Genomic DNA, 16563 nt, shown 5'->3' on the forward strand with positions numbered 1-16563 from the left:
TTGTTCCTGTTTGACTCAACACCTTTACCTGTGACTGGATCACTGATGATTGACACATTGAAGCTGCTGCAGCGTTTTCTGAGTCTGTGATGTCATAGATGATGTCATACGTGATGATGTCACATCCTGACAGGTTCACCTGCTGCACTTTACACTTTATTTCACTCCCACAGTCTCATCGGCTGTGGAAACAGCTACAGATCAGACTCACTACAAAGTCTCCGGTCGAAAGTCTGGACTCTTCACAAGATCATGAAGCTGCTGCAGAGATGAAGAGCTCAGGTTGTTGTTGTAGCTCAGGTTCAGTTCTCTCAGGTGGGAGGGGTTGGACTTCAGAGCTGAGACCAGAGAAGAACAGCTGATCTCTGACAAACCGCAGCACTCCAATCTGAATAAAGAATAAAAGAAGAAGATGAAATGATTGATGATTGATCAGATGTGTCCTGATCAATGATCAGTGTGTAAATGCGTAGAGGGACTTTGTCCTTGTGTTGTTGTGGATCATCATCATGTGGCCTTCTACACACATCATCCACATGTCAGCACAGATTCATCAGCTGCTGCTGACCTCAGATCAGTCTGTCAATATACAATCAATATCTGATCAATATCTCAATACCTGTTGGACTAAAAACTCACTACAACTCTCTGATTCAGGACTGAACTGGATCAAAGACACACACACACACACACACACACACACACACACACACACACACACACACACACACACACACACACACACACACACACACACACACACACAGCTGCAGTGATCAGATCATTGATTATTGATCAGACTGAGTGAAATGAGCTGAAAGTGAAGAGTCATTGTCAGTGTGAGAGAAGAACAACTGGAAACATGAGACAACAACTATTTCAAACGTCCTTCATTCATGACATCAAAGTCAATGATTCAAGTTCTGAGTGAAGATCAATCAGGTTCAGTTGTGGATCAAAGATCTAAGATCTACAACAGTAACAGTCAGTGAACTGACCTCAGAGTCTCCAGTCTACAGTCTGGACTCTCCAGAAAACCACTCAGATGCTTCACTCCTGAATCCTGCAGCTTGTAGTTCTGACTCAGGTTCAGTTCTCTCAGGTGGGAGGGGTTGGACTTCAGAGCTGAGACCAGAGAAGAACAGCTGATCTCTGACAAACTGCAGAGCCTCAATCTGAATAAAGAATAAAAGCAGTGAGTTGAGGACAAAGCTCCTTGTTGACAGCGTTCAGTGTCTCATCATCTGTTCAGAGCTGAAGAAGCTTCAGAAAGAACAAGTTTAGAAAATCAAAGTCCAACAGCTGAAGCAACAGGAAGCAGGTTAAACAGTCACATAGAGAGAAAACAGCTCATTAATATTCATGAGAAGCTGCTGCTGCTTCAACACAGACGCAGTGACTCCGCCTCTTCACCTGTCAGCTCCACCTGTGGCTCCATCCAGACAAACTCATGTTGTGCAGCCACATTGATCAGAGATTTACTGACCATGCTCAAGACAACACACATGTGAGGCTGAACTCTGTTACCATGACGACTAACGTGTTGAAACACATGTTGAATGAAGCTCAGAGACAGAAAAACCTTAAACCAGCTTATTATGGGATGTTGGCTTGAATGTTTCACTATAAACATCACAGAGCCTCAGGAAAGAGGTGGAGCCAGCAGCTATTGATTATAGATCAGTTATTGTCTGATACATCACATGTGGTTCTGTAGTGGAGGTGAAACATGAAGAGAAACAGAGACTGGACTAAAAACCAGTGAGGTGCAGTCAGGGTTTTGATTTATTCACTTCATCTAAAGTTGGATTCTTTTGGACTTTCAGATAACTTTACTACAAGTTCAATGTGTCAGAATGTGGTGATTTTCATGGTCTAATAAAAGCCAGTAAACAGAGCTAGCTTCTGTCCAGGCAGCAGCTGCACAAACCACTCAGCCATGTGTAGTATTACAGAGCAAAGGCCCAGAGCTGCTCTGCCTCTTCTGTCAGTACGGTGTGTATGTGGCTGTTTGCACATGTGCAGTAAGTTCCCACAGAGAGTTCACATGGAGGTGAAAAGGCACAACGCTACGCTGCCTCTTAACTTAACTGCACCATGTCTGAGCTGCACTTCTGTTCACGTTGCCTTGGTGAATGGTCAACACACAGACGTGTCCCCTGGCTTTTTAGCCTCCAGCAGTTTAGCAGCTAATTCAACTGCAGTGATGCTCCACTGGAGAGGTGAACACCTTTGTAGGAGCCAATATGAGTTTTTGTTGATTAACTTGTGTTTTGTCATTATGTGAGTGAGAGTGTGTGACTGGGTGTGTCTAGCCCCATCTGGTGGGCACCTGTGAGGAGGGTGGAGCCAGAGGAGCAGGAGGCCTTAAAACCAAGCAGCACTGCATCCAGGTGTGGTTGGGAAAGGCAACAAGTTTTTGACCGTGCTGAGGCCTGCAATCCTGCCCTAATCCCAGTTCTTATGTTACGTTATGTTGATCAATCTAAAGCACTCTGTATTTACAATAAATGGTCAAAAGGGGAGCAACTGGAACTTTTTCTCATAGTCATCTTTCATCTTTCAACCAACTGCATGTGTCAAGCTTCAGTCTGGACCAGCCACCAAAAGGAGTAATTAAAATTGCTTCTACAACCTTAATGAGCTTCATCTGAAGAACAACAGCAGCTTTTATCTGACGGGAGACCAACGCCTGAGCTACGGTGGCTAACAGTTAGCAAGTTTTAACCTACTCTCTCTCTGACACTTAGATACACACACACACACACACACACACACACACACACACACACACACACATGGCTGCAGTGATCAGATCATTGATTATTGATCAGACTGAGTGAAATGAGCTGAAAGTGAAGAGTCATTGTCAGTGTGAGAGAAGAACAAGTGGAAACATGAGACAACAACTATTTCAAACGTCCTTCATTCATGACATCAAAGTCAATGATTCAAGTTCTGAGTGAAGATCAATCAGGTTCAGTTGTGGATCAAAGATCTAAGATCTACAACAGTAACAGTCAGTGAACTGACCTCAGAGTCTCCAGTCTACAGTCTGGACTCTCCAGAAAACCACTCAGATGCTTCACTCCTGAATCCTGCAGGCTGTAGTTTCTGCTCAGGTCCAGTTCTCTCAGGTGGGAGGGGTTGGACTTCAGAGCTGAGACCAGAGAAGAACAGCTGATCTCTGACAAACTGCAGTGCTCCAATCTGAATAAAGAATAAAAGCAGTGAGTTGAGGACAAAGCTCCTTGTTGACAGCGTTCAGTGTCTCATCATCTGTTCAGAGCTGAAGAAGCTTCAGAAAGAACAAGTTTAGAAAATCAAAGTCCAACAGCTGAAGCAGCAGGAAGCAGGTTAAACAGTCACATAGAGAGAAAACAGCTCATTAATATTCATGAGAAGCTGCTGCTGCTTCAACACAGACGCAGTGACTCCGCCTCTTCACCTGTCAGCTCCACCTGTGGCTCCATCCAGACAAACTCATGTTGTGCAGCCACATTGATCAGAGATTTACTGACCATGCTCAAGACAACAAACATGTGAGGCTGAACTCTGTTACCATGACAACTAACGTGTAGAAACACATGTTGAATGAAGCTCAGAGACAGAAAAACCTGAAACACACCAGCTTATTATGGGATGTTGTCTTTGAATGTTTCACTATAAACATCACAGAGCCTCAGGAAAGAGGTGGAGCCAGCAGCTATTGATTATAGATCAGTTATTGTCTGATACATCACATGTGTTTCTGTAGTGGAGGTGAAACATGAAGAGAAACAGAGACTGGACTAAAAACCAGTGAGGTGCAGTCAGGGCTTTGATTTATTCACTTCATCTAAAGTTGGATTCTTTTGGACTTTCAGATAACTTTACTACAAGTTCAATGTGTCAGAATGTGGTGATTTTCATGGTCTAATAAAAGCCAGTAAACAGAGCTAGCTTCTGTCCAGGCAGCAGCTGCACAAACCACTCAGCCATGTGTAGTATTACAGAGCAAAGGCCCAGAGCTGCTCTGCCTCTTCTGTCAGTACGGTGTGTATGTGGCTGTTTGCACATGTGCAGTAAGTTCCCACAGAGAGTTCACATGGAGGTGAAGAGGCACAACGCTACGCTGCCTCTTAACTTAACTGCTCCATGTCTGAGCTGCACTTCTGTTCACGTTGCCTTGGTGAATGGTCAACACACAGACGTGTCCCCTGGCAGGGTTGCCAACTTTTGGTCCTGGGCTGGAGTGAGATTCAGTGAGCTGTCCATAATAATAATAATAATAGTAGTAGTAGTAATGCTTAATGTAGTTTTTCTCTCTGTCACACACACAAATACACACACACCATACCTGCAAACTGAGTAGAGGTGGAATAAGTGGTAAGTGGCAAATTAAACACCTAGGGGGGTCTGGGGGCTCCCCCCTGAAAATAAATTGTGATTTTAACATGTAAACTAAGCAGTCTGGTGTACTCTGAGAAGAAAATAAGGGGAAAAAAACAACATTTGCTTCAGATAAGAGAGGGAAAAAGCAGATCTGTGGTTCCTATCATTGTATGGCTGGAGTTGTATAGAGTTGTATCTCTCTCCTCTGCTCTCTGGCCTGAGCTGCCGGGAGCGTGCCTATGTTCCCTCTGGACTCTCTCTACCTATCTGGACTTTATCTATCTGGCCTGTCTAGCCTCTACCTGGTCTTTTTACTAAACTTAACCAACTCCTTTCTTCATTGCCTAAACCTAACCAATGGTGGGACCAAAGGGTGAGGGAACATAGGGCCTAATTTTCAGTGACAACAAAAGTTAGAAATGAGGGAACATAGGGATGACCCCTTAATAACAGCTGATGTCAGGACGGCATGGATTGTAGGGAAAAGGTGTTGCACATGTTTAAGACTTGGATCTGTGTGAACCATTGTGCATGAATGTGTTTGTTGTGAGGTTGTTGTGTGATGAGCTGTCTGAGGTGCCGACCCCCCACAGCCCTGGTCTTGGTCTGTGAGCGCCTGCCTACCCTGTCCTACAGCCTCAGTGTGGATCAGTAGAATATCAGCCTCATGTCTGCAGCTCAGTATCAACACAACTTTCACATCACATTCATCTGAGCACAGAAATAAAACAGAGTCTGACCTCAGAGTCTCCAGTCTACAGTCTGGACTCTCCAGAAAACCACTCAGACCCTTCACTACTGAATCCTGCAGCTCGTTGTCACCCAGGTCCAGGTGTCTCAGGTGGGAGGGGTTGGACTTCAGAGCTGAGACCAGAGAAGAACAGCTGATCTCTGACAACCTGCAGTCCTCCAATCTGAATAAAGAATAAAAGAAGAAGATGAAATGATTGATGATTGATCAGATGTGTCCTGATCAATGATCAGTGTGTAAATGAGTAGAGGGACTTTGTCCTTGTGTTGTTGTGGATCATCATCATGTGGCCTTCTACACACATCATCCACATGTCAGCACAGATTCATCAGCTGCTGCTGACCTCAGATCAGTCTGTCAATATACAATCAATATCTGATCAATACCTGTTGGACTAAACACTGACTACAACTCTCTGACTCAGGACTGAACTGGATCAAACACACACACACACACACACACACACACACACACACACACACACACACAGAGGATGATAAACTGTGTGTGTGGTTAGCGGTTGCATGACTTCAGATTTTTTAAAATCGACTCTAATGTTATGAAAGTCGAGTCGACATCGACTAGTCTCTGATGACGTCGTTCATATTTTTCCTGTCATAACTAAAATCACAGGAGGAGGGAAACACTTTGCAACAATCTGTATCCACTGACTGGTTGATAGAAATCAGTACAGAACAGCAGGTAAATAAACAACCAGTTGTAAATCAGTTTTTTTGTAACATACACTCCTATAGAAGTGAAAAGAAAATACTGGAGCTACTGTGTGTTAGGGAGGAAAACGACACAAGCAAAGGTCTGTAAGCCAATCACCATCACAGTCCTGCTCAGTCACAGTTTTTGTTTTTCGATTCTGGTTGATTGGTTGTTATTGTTTGTTGTTGTGCGCGACATAAAGCTGCCTATACGAGCAGAGGTTTTTTTTTGCGCTACATTCACAACTTTCTTTTCATCAACGACCTGTGGAACACTTGCGTGCCGATCCGTGGAGAGCGATCAAGGATCAACACTATGGGCCCTATTTTAGTGGCGCAACTCAGGGTGGCGCAGCGAGGCGAGCCCTGACGCAGCTGGCGAAGTGGTATTATTGTCCAGTGCAACAAGGTGCGCAGCGGATTCGGTAAATTGGCAGACTGCTGTGCGCTGAGATGGGAGTGGTTGCCGATAGACCGCGCGGAGAGTGCGCTGAAAGCTCGCCAGCTCCAACCTGGTCTAATCTCAGCGCAAGGCGAAGCGCAGCCAGCGCAGTGGCAATTTGACTGCCCAGCTCGCAGTGCAGACACGTCACCAAGACCTCACAGGCAGGTTTCCACAGTTCCAGGCACATTTAAATGCAATTAGCCTAATAATAATAATAATAATCACAATAACCCCTATTTATTGTATCTGAATCAGCACATACACCTATATCTATATAGATTGTCCCGTCACACTGATGGCAGATCAAAGGCTTGCGTAATGGAAACTCAGCCTGACTGAATTAACACAGGTGAAACCAGGGAGGGACTGAGACAGCCGTGGATGTCCCAAGAGCAGGTGTTGACACTACACACTGTGCCGTTGCAGATGATCAGCTATTTATTTATTTATTTACTTATTGATTTATTAGGGGCCAGCGCCGCATCGTCACGCGACCATAACAAATAAAACTGAAATGCCTCCGTTACGCACAGCTGTTTGTTTATGTGATCTGTGCACACGTGTTTAAATATAGGTTAGATAGATAGATAGATAGATAGATAGATAGATAGATAGATAGATAGATAGATAGATAGATAGATAGATAGATAGATAGATAGATAGATAGATAGATAGATAGATAGATAGATAGACAGACAGACAGACAGCCCTGGATAACATCAGTAACCTCCTCCCTCCCAGACTACTTTTGCATCATCAGCCCGTGAGGTCTGTTCGCGCGACCGGACACTGCCAGCTTGGACCGGACCAGAACATCAGTTTCCTCCCGTCTCACTTGCTCTGACAGATTGAGAGCTGTTGCCCAGTAAAAAAAAACAAAAAACAAAACACACACACCCCTTTTCCATTAATAAAGACACTCATATTTAGTAACCTATATTTAAACACGTGTGCACAGATCACAACATAACAAACAGCTGTGCGTAATGGAAGCATCGCGGAGCGTCTCTCTTTTTCTTTTTTCTTTAGAATTTACCTGAGATGGAGATGTTAATATCTGCTCACTATGATGCCAGGCTGATTGTGGTTTGCTGTGAGAGATGATAGTTTATTTGTTTTCAGTTTTATTTGTTATGGTCGCGTGACGATGCGGCTCAATAAATCAATAAGTAAATACATAAATATAGCAGATAATCGTGTAGTGTCAACACAGCAGTAATCCATCCTCATCTTTCATCTGTGCAGCCTTTCATTTGTCATCAGTGTGACGGGACAGTCGATATAGATGTGCTGAATGTCTATGCTGTAATCTGTAGGTGCTGATTCAAATCTTCTCTTCCACGGTGAAATCAAACGTCCGCCTTGCGCGCGCGGCGGATTTAAAGGCGAGGAGAGGAGCTCTTTTGATTGGTGAAGATCTGACTCGGCTGTGTCAAACCCACTCCACGCCTTCTCTCCTCCCTCTATGCCATTTGCGCCGGTGGGAGGGAAGTAGGCGGGATGCGCTCCGCTGCGTTTCGAAGGAAAATCGCAATCTGCTCCTGACCACTCCCCGTTGGCGAAGCGAAGGCGAGGCGCAGGCCTGATCCGCTCCGCCTGCACCTAGTTCACGAAAGTAGAGCCCTATGTCTGCTATGTACTGTTGATAATAATAATAATTATTATTAATCTAATGTTACCCCCGGGAAAAGAGCGGGGTCAAGGGGAATGGATAAATGGAATTGTAATGAAATAAAACAAAATAAAAAATTGATTAAAAAAAAAAAAAAAAAAACACTGATCTGTTGCTCCACTACTCCCTCGCTCATGATCATCCACATCCTCAACTAGAATAAAATGAATAACCAAGTTTATCAAGACCGTGCATCAGCAACAGAAGACAATTTAAATCAATTCGAGCAGCTCTCCACTTGTGCTGCCAAAATCACCTGATCAGCGACGAGTCGACATCAAGCTCAAAACATCATTGTGGAGCAGTAAAGTTGAGTCTGTGCAACCCACACACACACACACACACACACACACACACACACACACACACACACACACACACACTCAGCAGCTTCTCCGGCCTCAGATCTACATCACATCTGCTCAGTTTCAGCTACAGTGGCTGATCCAGCTGTTCTGTTAGCAGCTTCATCTGAGAGCAGCTCATCATCATCATCATCATCATCATCATCATCATCATCATCATCATCATCACCACCACCACCACACTGACCTCTGAGTGACCTCTGACCCTTCACCTTACCAGCTGCAGTAACATGGAGTCACAATCAGTCGCTGCTTCAAACTGAACTTCACACATTTGAACTGAACACAGACAAAAGTCCAACAGGTCCAGTCAGTGAACTCACCTCAGAGTCTCCAGTCGACAGTTTGGACTCTCCAGTCCAGCACACACAACCTTCGCTGATGAATCACTCAGTTTGTTTCCACTCAGGTCCAGTTGTGTCAGGAGGGAGGGGTTGGACTTCAGAGCTGAGGCCACGACTTCACAGAGACTCTCTGAGAGTTTACAACCAACAAGTCTGTGAAGAGAGAAAATATCAAAAAAATAATGAGAAAAAAAAAGAAAAACTCTGTTGTGTGAACTACTGATCTAAACTACTGATCAATAATTATATTGATCATGTCAGGACTCACCGAGCCTTCCTGCAGTTCCTCACAGCTGGGATCAGTCTCTGTCGTCCCTCCTCTGATGCATTGTACTTGCTCAGGTCCAACTCATCCAGAACCTGCTCTGACATCTGCAGCATGTTGGCCAGAGCTGAACACTGGATTTTAGAGAGTTTCTCCTCTGATTTGTTCTCTGACTTGAGGAACTGTTGGATCTCCTGATGAAATGACTGGTCCTTCATCTCCGTCAGACAGTGGAAGATGTTGATGCTTCTGTCAGGAGAGATTTCATCACTCTTCATCCACTTCAGGTTGTTGATGGTTCTCTGGATGGTTTCTGGACTGTTGTCTGTCTGACCCAGCAGACCTCCTAACAGCCTCTGGTTGGACTCCAGAGAGAGGCCATGAAGGAAGCGAACAAACAGGTCCAGGTGACCATTTCTACTGCTGAGGGATATCTGCATGGCTCTCCTCAGGAAGTTAAACAAGGTTAAACCATCCTGTTGGTTTCCCAGGAAGTTCTTGAGGACCTGTGTGTTCCTGTTGGTGAAACAGTGGAACATGTAGACTGCAGCCAGAAACTCCTGAACACTCAGATGAACAAAGCAGTAGACTGTTTTCTGGAAGATCACACTCTCTCTTTTGAAGATCTCAGTACAGAGTCCTGAGTTCACCAAGGCCTCTGTGACATCCAGACCACACTGCTCCAGGTCTTCTTGGTAGAACATGATGTTTCCTTCCTCCAGCTGTTCAAACGCCAGCCTCCCCAGCTTCAGAAGAACTTCCCTGTCGGCCTCCGTCAGCTCCTGTGGACTCGTCTCATGTCCTTCATGTCCGTACTTGTTGTTCTTCCTCTTTGTCTGGACCAGCAGGAAGTGTGAGAACAGGTCAGTCGTGGTCTTGGGCAGATCTCCTCTCTGGTCTGTGGTCAACATGTGCTCCAGAACTGTAGCACTGATCCAGCAGAAGACTGGGACTTGACACATGATGTGGAGGGTCCTGGACGTCTGGATGTGTGAGATGATTCTTCTGGACAGATCTTCATCACTGGACCTCCTCCTGAAGTACTCCTCCATCTGGGCGTCAGTGAAGCCTCGGACCTCCGTTACCCTGTCAACACATGTAGGAGGGATCTGATTGGCTGCTGCAGGTCTGGAGGTGATCCAGACCAGAGCCGAGGGAAGCAGATTCCCCTGGATGAGGTTTGTCAGCAGCACGTTGACTGATGACGTCTGTGTGACGTCAGACACAACCTCCCTGTTGTTGAAGTCCAGTGACAGTCGGCTTTCATCCAGGCCGTCAAAGATGAAGAGAAGTTTACAGACAGCCAGCTGCTCTGCTGTGACCTTCTGTAATGTTGGATGGAAAACATGGAGCAGCCCGAGAAGACTCAACCGCTGATCTCTGATCAGGTTCAGCTCCCTGAACGAAAGCAGAACCAGCAGACTGACATCTTGGTTCTCCAAGCCCTCGGCCCAGTCCAGAGTGAACTTCTGCACCGAGAAGGTTTTTCCAACGCCAGCGACGCCGTTGGTCAGAACCACTCTGATTGGTCTCTGTTGGACAGGTGAGACTGTAGAGACGTCCTCTCTCTGTTGGACAGGTGAGACCGTAGAGACGTCCTCTCTCTGTTGGACAGGTGAGACCGTAGAGACGTCCTCTCTCTGTTGGACAGGTGAGACCGTAGAGACGTCCTCTCTCTGTTGGACAGGTAAGTCTTTAAAGATGTCATTGCACTTGATTGTAGTGTCATGGAGGGTCTTCTTCTTGGACGTTGTCTCCAGCTGTCTCACCTCATGTTGGGTATTAACCTCTTCACTCTGTCCCTCTGTGATGTAGAGCTCAGTGTAGATCCTGTTGAGGAGGGTTCCACTTCCTGTTCCACTTCCTGTTCCCTCAGTTCCTTCAGTCACTCGTTCACATCTGCTCCTCAGACTGATCTTATGTTGATCTAAAACCTCCTGCAGACCACGATCTGCTGAGAGAGAAGAGACAGAGTCAGACTGAAGACAGAGAGTCTGACAATCTGATCAGATTATTTTCATCAGCTCCAGAAAAACTACAGACAACAAAGAGAAGGTTTGAATCATCATCTTAAATGTCAGTGCTGTGTGATGGAACAATGACTCTGGAGAAAACAACAGGTCCTGGTTTCACAAATGACCACATCAGCAGACAGATGTTCAGACTCACTTTGTCCACAGCTGCTCTGATTGGCTGCCTGCAGCTCACCTCTGGCTCTGGGTCTTTGTTCACACTGGGGACAGGAGGGGGGTCCTGGAGACTTTGTTCTCAGTCTGTGCTTCTGCAGCCTACAAACACAAACATGTTGTTATTCTGTGTCCAGTCTCCAGCTGTTGACCACCTGTCTCACATCAGCTCTAAAGAAGCAGAGTGAACAGCACACATCAAATCAGCCACTCCCCAAACAGCCTCAGTCCGCCACACATCCGAGCAGACACACAGCTGGTCAAACCATTTCTTACCTTCACTCTGGTGTCCAAAACAGTCAGCAGCATCAGTCATCCAGCACCAACAGTTTAATAATCCACCAGTATTATTCCCATTTCTATCTCGTTCCTCGCGGTCCGCCCGTTTCATCCATTTGCATTGTGTGAGGGGAAAAATAGTTTTTAGCGGCGGCAAAAGCCATACGTGTTTCTGATCCCGGCTCCACTGTGTTGTTTTCTCCCGGAACACGGCCCGCTGCTCAGTTCGGACGCAGTGTGTCACGGGCGCCGGGCGGTCTGGACTCGGTAACAGGTCCAGAGATAATTCACTGTCCCCTTGTCCCCTGTCCCCCAGGACACTTGAAGCTAAAACTAAGCTAGCTAAAAACTTTATTTTTTTCATACAATGCAAATGGATGAGACACGCTGAGCAGGAACGAGATGTAAACGGGAACAGCCTGGTGGATCATAACCTGTTGGAGCTGGATGATGACTGTTTTAGACATAAAGAGTGAAGGTAAGAAATATTTCCTCATTTTTATCAGCTGTGTCAGTGCTGAGGACTCGGGTGTGTGGCGGTGTGTGTTCCCGTCTTTATTTCATGATGACGTGTACATGTGTAGGTTGTGTATCAGAAACGTTCAGTGAAGCCCAGCTCTCCTGCCATGGGCCGTCTTTGCCTGCAGCGAACACACCCTCACTGTCCTGAGGCAGAGAATGATGCTCATTTATTGACAACTTTGATGCAGAATTTTATATACTTAACGACTTTTTTTAGTCCTTCAAATTTGATAGAGTGGTTAATAACATGTTTTCCTGTGGTATTATAAACTTAAAACACATACTGTATTTATTCTTGGTTTACCCGGTCTTTAAGTTTCAACTCTGTTTCTACACACTACATGAAGTAATAGCATCAGCATAGTTTTAAAAATTACAGCAGCATACAAAAACAACAGGAATTAAGATAATAAAAGATTTAAAAAAACATAAGCTGAGTTCTTCACATAAGTGTTTAGAGACTTTTTGATCATGTGAGAAGAAAGGAGCCTCCTCAGCATCAGTATCAACACTGAAGAGACACAAGAACCAGGGAAAAGTTATTTCCTTTTCCAGAGACATCGACTGCAGCAGCTCAACACACTGAACTAAACTCTGCTACAGAGACAGTCTGGAGGTTCACAGGTTTGTATCAGGTCTCTTACTGTGACTCTGAGGGTCCAGGTTCAGCACTGAAGTCTGGTGGTAGCTCATTGGACCCATCACTCTTCATAGACAGACAGATGGATCCTGGAGACTCTGCTCTCAGTCTGTGCTTCTGCAGCCTACAAACACAAACATGTTGTTATTCTGTGTCCAGTCTCCAGCTGTTGACCACCTGTCTCACATCAGCTCTAAAGAAGCAGAGTGAAGTGTAACACACACCATCAGCGAACAGCGCACATCAAATCAGCTTGTTTTAGAAGCAAATACAGAGACTGTCCCTGAAAGCAACGCGTATCAGCAGTTTTGCATGAATTTCCCTCGAAAACAATGGCTAAATATTCAAGGGGCTTGTGACTAGGGATGCACAATATAAAATCGGTACAGCTAATTATCGGTCTGATATTGGCTGATAATTAACAAGTCAAAAAACCACTGATGAGTCAGATAACGACATTTTTTTATGCAGGATAGGGCCGCTCGACGTGGGATTCGAACCGGGGCCGCTTGCAGTGAGGACTATAGCCTCAACACATGGGGTGGGTGCTCTACCAATTGAACTAAACACCACCCCAGAAAACGACATCTTTTGCTGATGGCTAGAGCCAATTATAATCAGGCAGCATTGTCTTGATTTTGCTCATTTTCAGTCCATTTGCCCCCTGAGTTGATTTGAAACAATAATAAATGTTGATTTTTGAAGAGTCACAAGTGATCTTGATTTTGTTGTGATTGCAGCAGTAGTGATGTCAGAGACAGAGCTATAATGTTAAATTCATCTTTACTCACTACTACTTAGTCTTTCTTAATCTCAGGTGTGAATATAAACTATTAACAGTGTTATCGCTATTGGCATCTGTTCTTTATGAGGAACAGGAAGTTATCAGGTAGGAGGAGGTTCACAGGTTTGTAGCAGGTCTCTTACTGTGACTCTGAGGGTCCAGGTCCAGCACTGAAGTCTGGTGGTAGCTCATTGGACCCATCACTCTTCATAGACAGACAGATGGATCCTGGAGACTCTGCTCTCAGTCTGTGCTTCTGCAGCCTACAAACACAAACATGTTGTTATTCTGTGTCCAGTCTCCAGCTGTTGACCACCTGTCTCACATCAGCTCTAAAGAAGCAGAGTGAAGTGTAACACACACCATCAGCGAACAGCGCACATCAAATCAGCCACATTATTTTCTATATAGAGCCCCACACAGACCACAACAGACCGACTCTACTCTCCTGCTTTCTGTCCTTTTCATCCTATATTTGGTTCCTGTGACAGCTTGTTCAGTAATATTCTCCTGTCACTGACGCTTCCTTAAATCAAATATGACACTCCACAGACAAGCTGAATAAAACACATATTAGGGAAAAATAAATTACACAACCTACTTTACTGTACACAGACATCTACACAGAGTATTATTTGAGCTTAAAAAAACTACATTAAAGTCACAAATAAATTACCATTGTGATGATTAAAAAAAAAAAAAACCTGACTTAATGCCTCTCAGGGAGCCAAGTATCGGGATTTTACTGTGTTGTTGTTCATTCAACTGTCAGTTTCTACCATTTTGATTTCATTTTCAAGTTACGACCTGACTTAAAGGGATAGTTCAACATTTTGGCCCATTGGGCCATTGCCATAATCCTTATAGTCTTAGCAGGCAACATTGTCTTGATTTTGCTCATTTTCAGTCCATTTGCCTCCTGAGTTGATTTGAAACAATAATAAATGATTTTTGAAGAGTCACAAGTGATCTTGATTTTGTTGTGTTTGCAGCAGTAGTGATGTCAGAGACAGAGCTATAATGTTAAATTCATCTTTACTCACTACAACTTAGTCTTTCTTAATGTCAGGTGTGAATATAAACTATTAACAGTGTTATCGCTATTGGCATCTGTTCTTTATGAGGAACAGGAAGTTATCAGGTATTGGTGGGAAAAAAACTGTTATTGTGCATGCCAACTTATGACTTGTTCATGTGCTTCATGGCCCACACAACAATTTTTGACAATAAAAGTATTTGAAAATAGTAAAATGTTAAGCCGTCAACTTATATCTTTGTAACAAGTGTTTTAACTTTATTTATGGGATCAAAAGAAGCTATGTGTTTTCATTTTTTATGTAAAAATTTAATTTCCGATATATATCAGTTCACAGAAGTTTTTTTTCCCCCTAATATCGGTCCCCAAAAAACTCCATATCAGTCAGGCCCTAGTTATTTCCTGTTCCAGTGACGTGGACTGCAGCAGCTCAACACACTAAACTAAACTCTGCTACAGAGACAGTTTGGAGGTTCACAGGTTTGTAGCAGGTCTCTTACTGTGACTCTGAGGGTCCAGGTCCAGCACTAAAGTCTGGTGGTAGCTCATTGGACCCATCACTCTTCATAGACAGACAGATGGATCCTGGAGACTTTGTTCTCAGTCTGTGCTTCTGCAGCCTACAAACACAAACATGTTGTTATTCTGTGTCCAGTCTCCAGCTGTTGACCACCTGTCTCACATCAGCTCTAAAGAAGCAGAGTGAAGCGTAACACACACCATCAGCGAACAGCGCACATCAAATCAGCCACATTATTTTCTATGTAGAGCCCCACACAGACCACAACAGACCGACTCTACTCTCCTGCTTTCTGTCCTTTTCATCCTATATTTGGTTCCTGTGACAGCTTGTTCAGTAATATTCTCCTGTCACTGACGCTTCCTTAAATCAAATATGACACTCCACAGACAAGCTGAATAAAACACATATTAGGGAAAAATAAATTACACAACCTACTTTACTGTACACAGACATCTACACAGAGTATTATTTGAGCTTAAAAAAAATACATTAAAGTCACAAATAAATTACCATTGTGATGATTAAAAAAAAAAAAAACTGACTTAATGCCTCTCAGGGAGCCAAGTATCGGGATTTTACTGTGTTGTTGTTCATTCAACTGTCAGTTTCTACCATTTTGATTTCATTTTCAAGTTATGACCTGACTTAAAGGGATAGTTCAACATTTTGGCCCATTGGGCCATTGCCATAATCCTTATAGTCTTAGCAGGCAACATTGTCTTGATTTTGCTCATTTTCAGTCCATTTGCCTCCTGAGTTGATTTGAAACAATAATAAATGATTTTTGAAGAGTCACAAGTGATCTTGATTTTGTTGTGTTTGCAGCAGTAGTGATGTCAGAGACAGAGCTATAATGTTAAATTCATCTCTACTCACTACTACTTAGTCTTTCTTAATCTCAGGTGTGAATATTAACAGTGTTATTGGTATTGGCATCTGTTCTTTATGAGGAACAGGAAGTTATCAGGTATTGGTGGGAAAAAAAACTGTTATTGTGCATGCCAACTTATGACTTGTTCATGTGCTTCATGGCCCACACAACAATTTTTGACAATAAAAGTATTTGAAAATAGTAAAATGTTAAGCCTTCAACTTATATCTTTGTAACAAGTGTTTTAACTATATTTATGGGATCAAAAGAAGCTATGTGTTTTCATTTTTTATGTAAAAATTTAATTTCCGATATATCAGTTCACAGAAGTTTTTTTCCCCCCTAATATCGGTCCCCAAAAAACTCTATATCAGTCGGGCCCTAGTTATTTCCTGTTCCAGAGACGTTGGCTGCAGCAGCTCAACACACTGAACTAAACTCTGCTACAGAGACAGTCTGGAGGTTCACAGGTTTGTAGCAGGTCTCTTACTGTGACTCTGAGGGTCCAGGTCCAGCACTGAAGTCTGGTGGTAGCTCAGTGGACCCATCACTCTTCATAGACAGACAGATGGATCCTGGAGACTTTGTTCTCAGTCTGTGCTTCTGCAGCCTACAAACACAAACATGTTGTTATTCTGTGTCCAGTCTCCAGCTGTTGACCACCTGTCTCACATCAGCTCTAAAGAAGCAGAGTGAAGTGTAACACACACCATCAGCGAACAGCGCACATCAAATCAGCCACATTATTTTCTATGTAGAGCCCCACACAGACCACAACAGACCGACTCTACTC

At 44.0% G+C, this 16563-nt stretch overlaps 2 protein-coding genes across 2 annotated transcripts in view; both read right to left on the minus strand.

Annotated features, from left to right (window-relative positions):
• Window positions 1–16563, minus strand: part of LOC146986534 (uncharacterized) — a 1046957-nt gene that overhangs the window by 587572 nt on the left and 442822 nt on the right. The window lies entirely within an intron of this gene.
• The window catches only part of LOC146986548 (NACHT, LRR and PYD domains-containing protein 14-like), a 38704-nt gene that overhangs the window by 20934 nt on the left and 1207 nt on the right, over window positions 1–16563 (minus strand). The window contains exons 3-11 of the mRNA XM_085780388.1: window positions 16261–16380; window positions 13484–13603; window positions 12561–12680; window positions 11138–11162; window positions 8933–10875; window positions 5115–5288; window positions 3034–3210; window positions 999–1175; window positions 287–388 (exon numbers count right to left, since the gene is read on the minus strand). Of these exons, the coding sequence (XP_085636514.1) occupies window positions 287–388; window positions 999–1175; window positions 3034–3210; window positions 5115–5288; window positions 8933–10875; window positions 11138–11162; window positions 12561–12680; window positions 13484–13603; window positions 16261–16380 (2958 nt within the window). The remainder of the gene's footprint in view (window positions 1–286; window positions 389–998; window positions 1176–3033; window positions 3211–5114; window positions 5289–8932; window positions 10876–11137; window positions 11163–12560; window positions 12681–13483; window positions 13604–16260; window positions 16381–16563) is intronic.

Source organism: Trachurus japonicus, chromosome 6 (genome assembly GCF_045865225.1).
Source record: "Trachurus japonicus isolate A0001 chromosome 6, Traja_1.0".
NCBI lineage: Eukaryota > Metazoa > Chordata > Actinopteri > Carangiformes > Carangidae > Trachurus > Trachurus japonicus.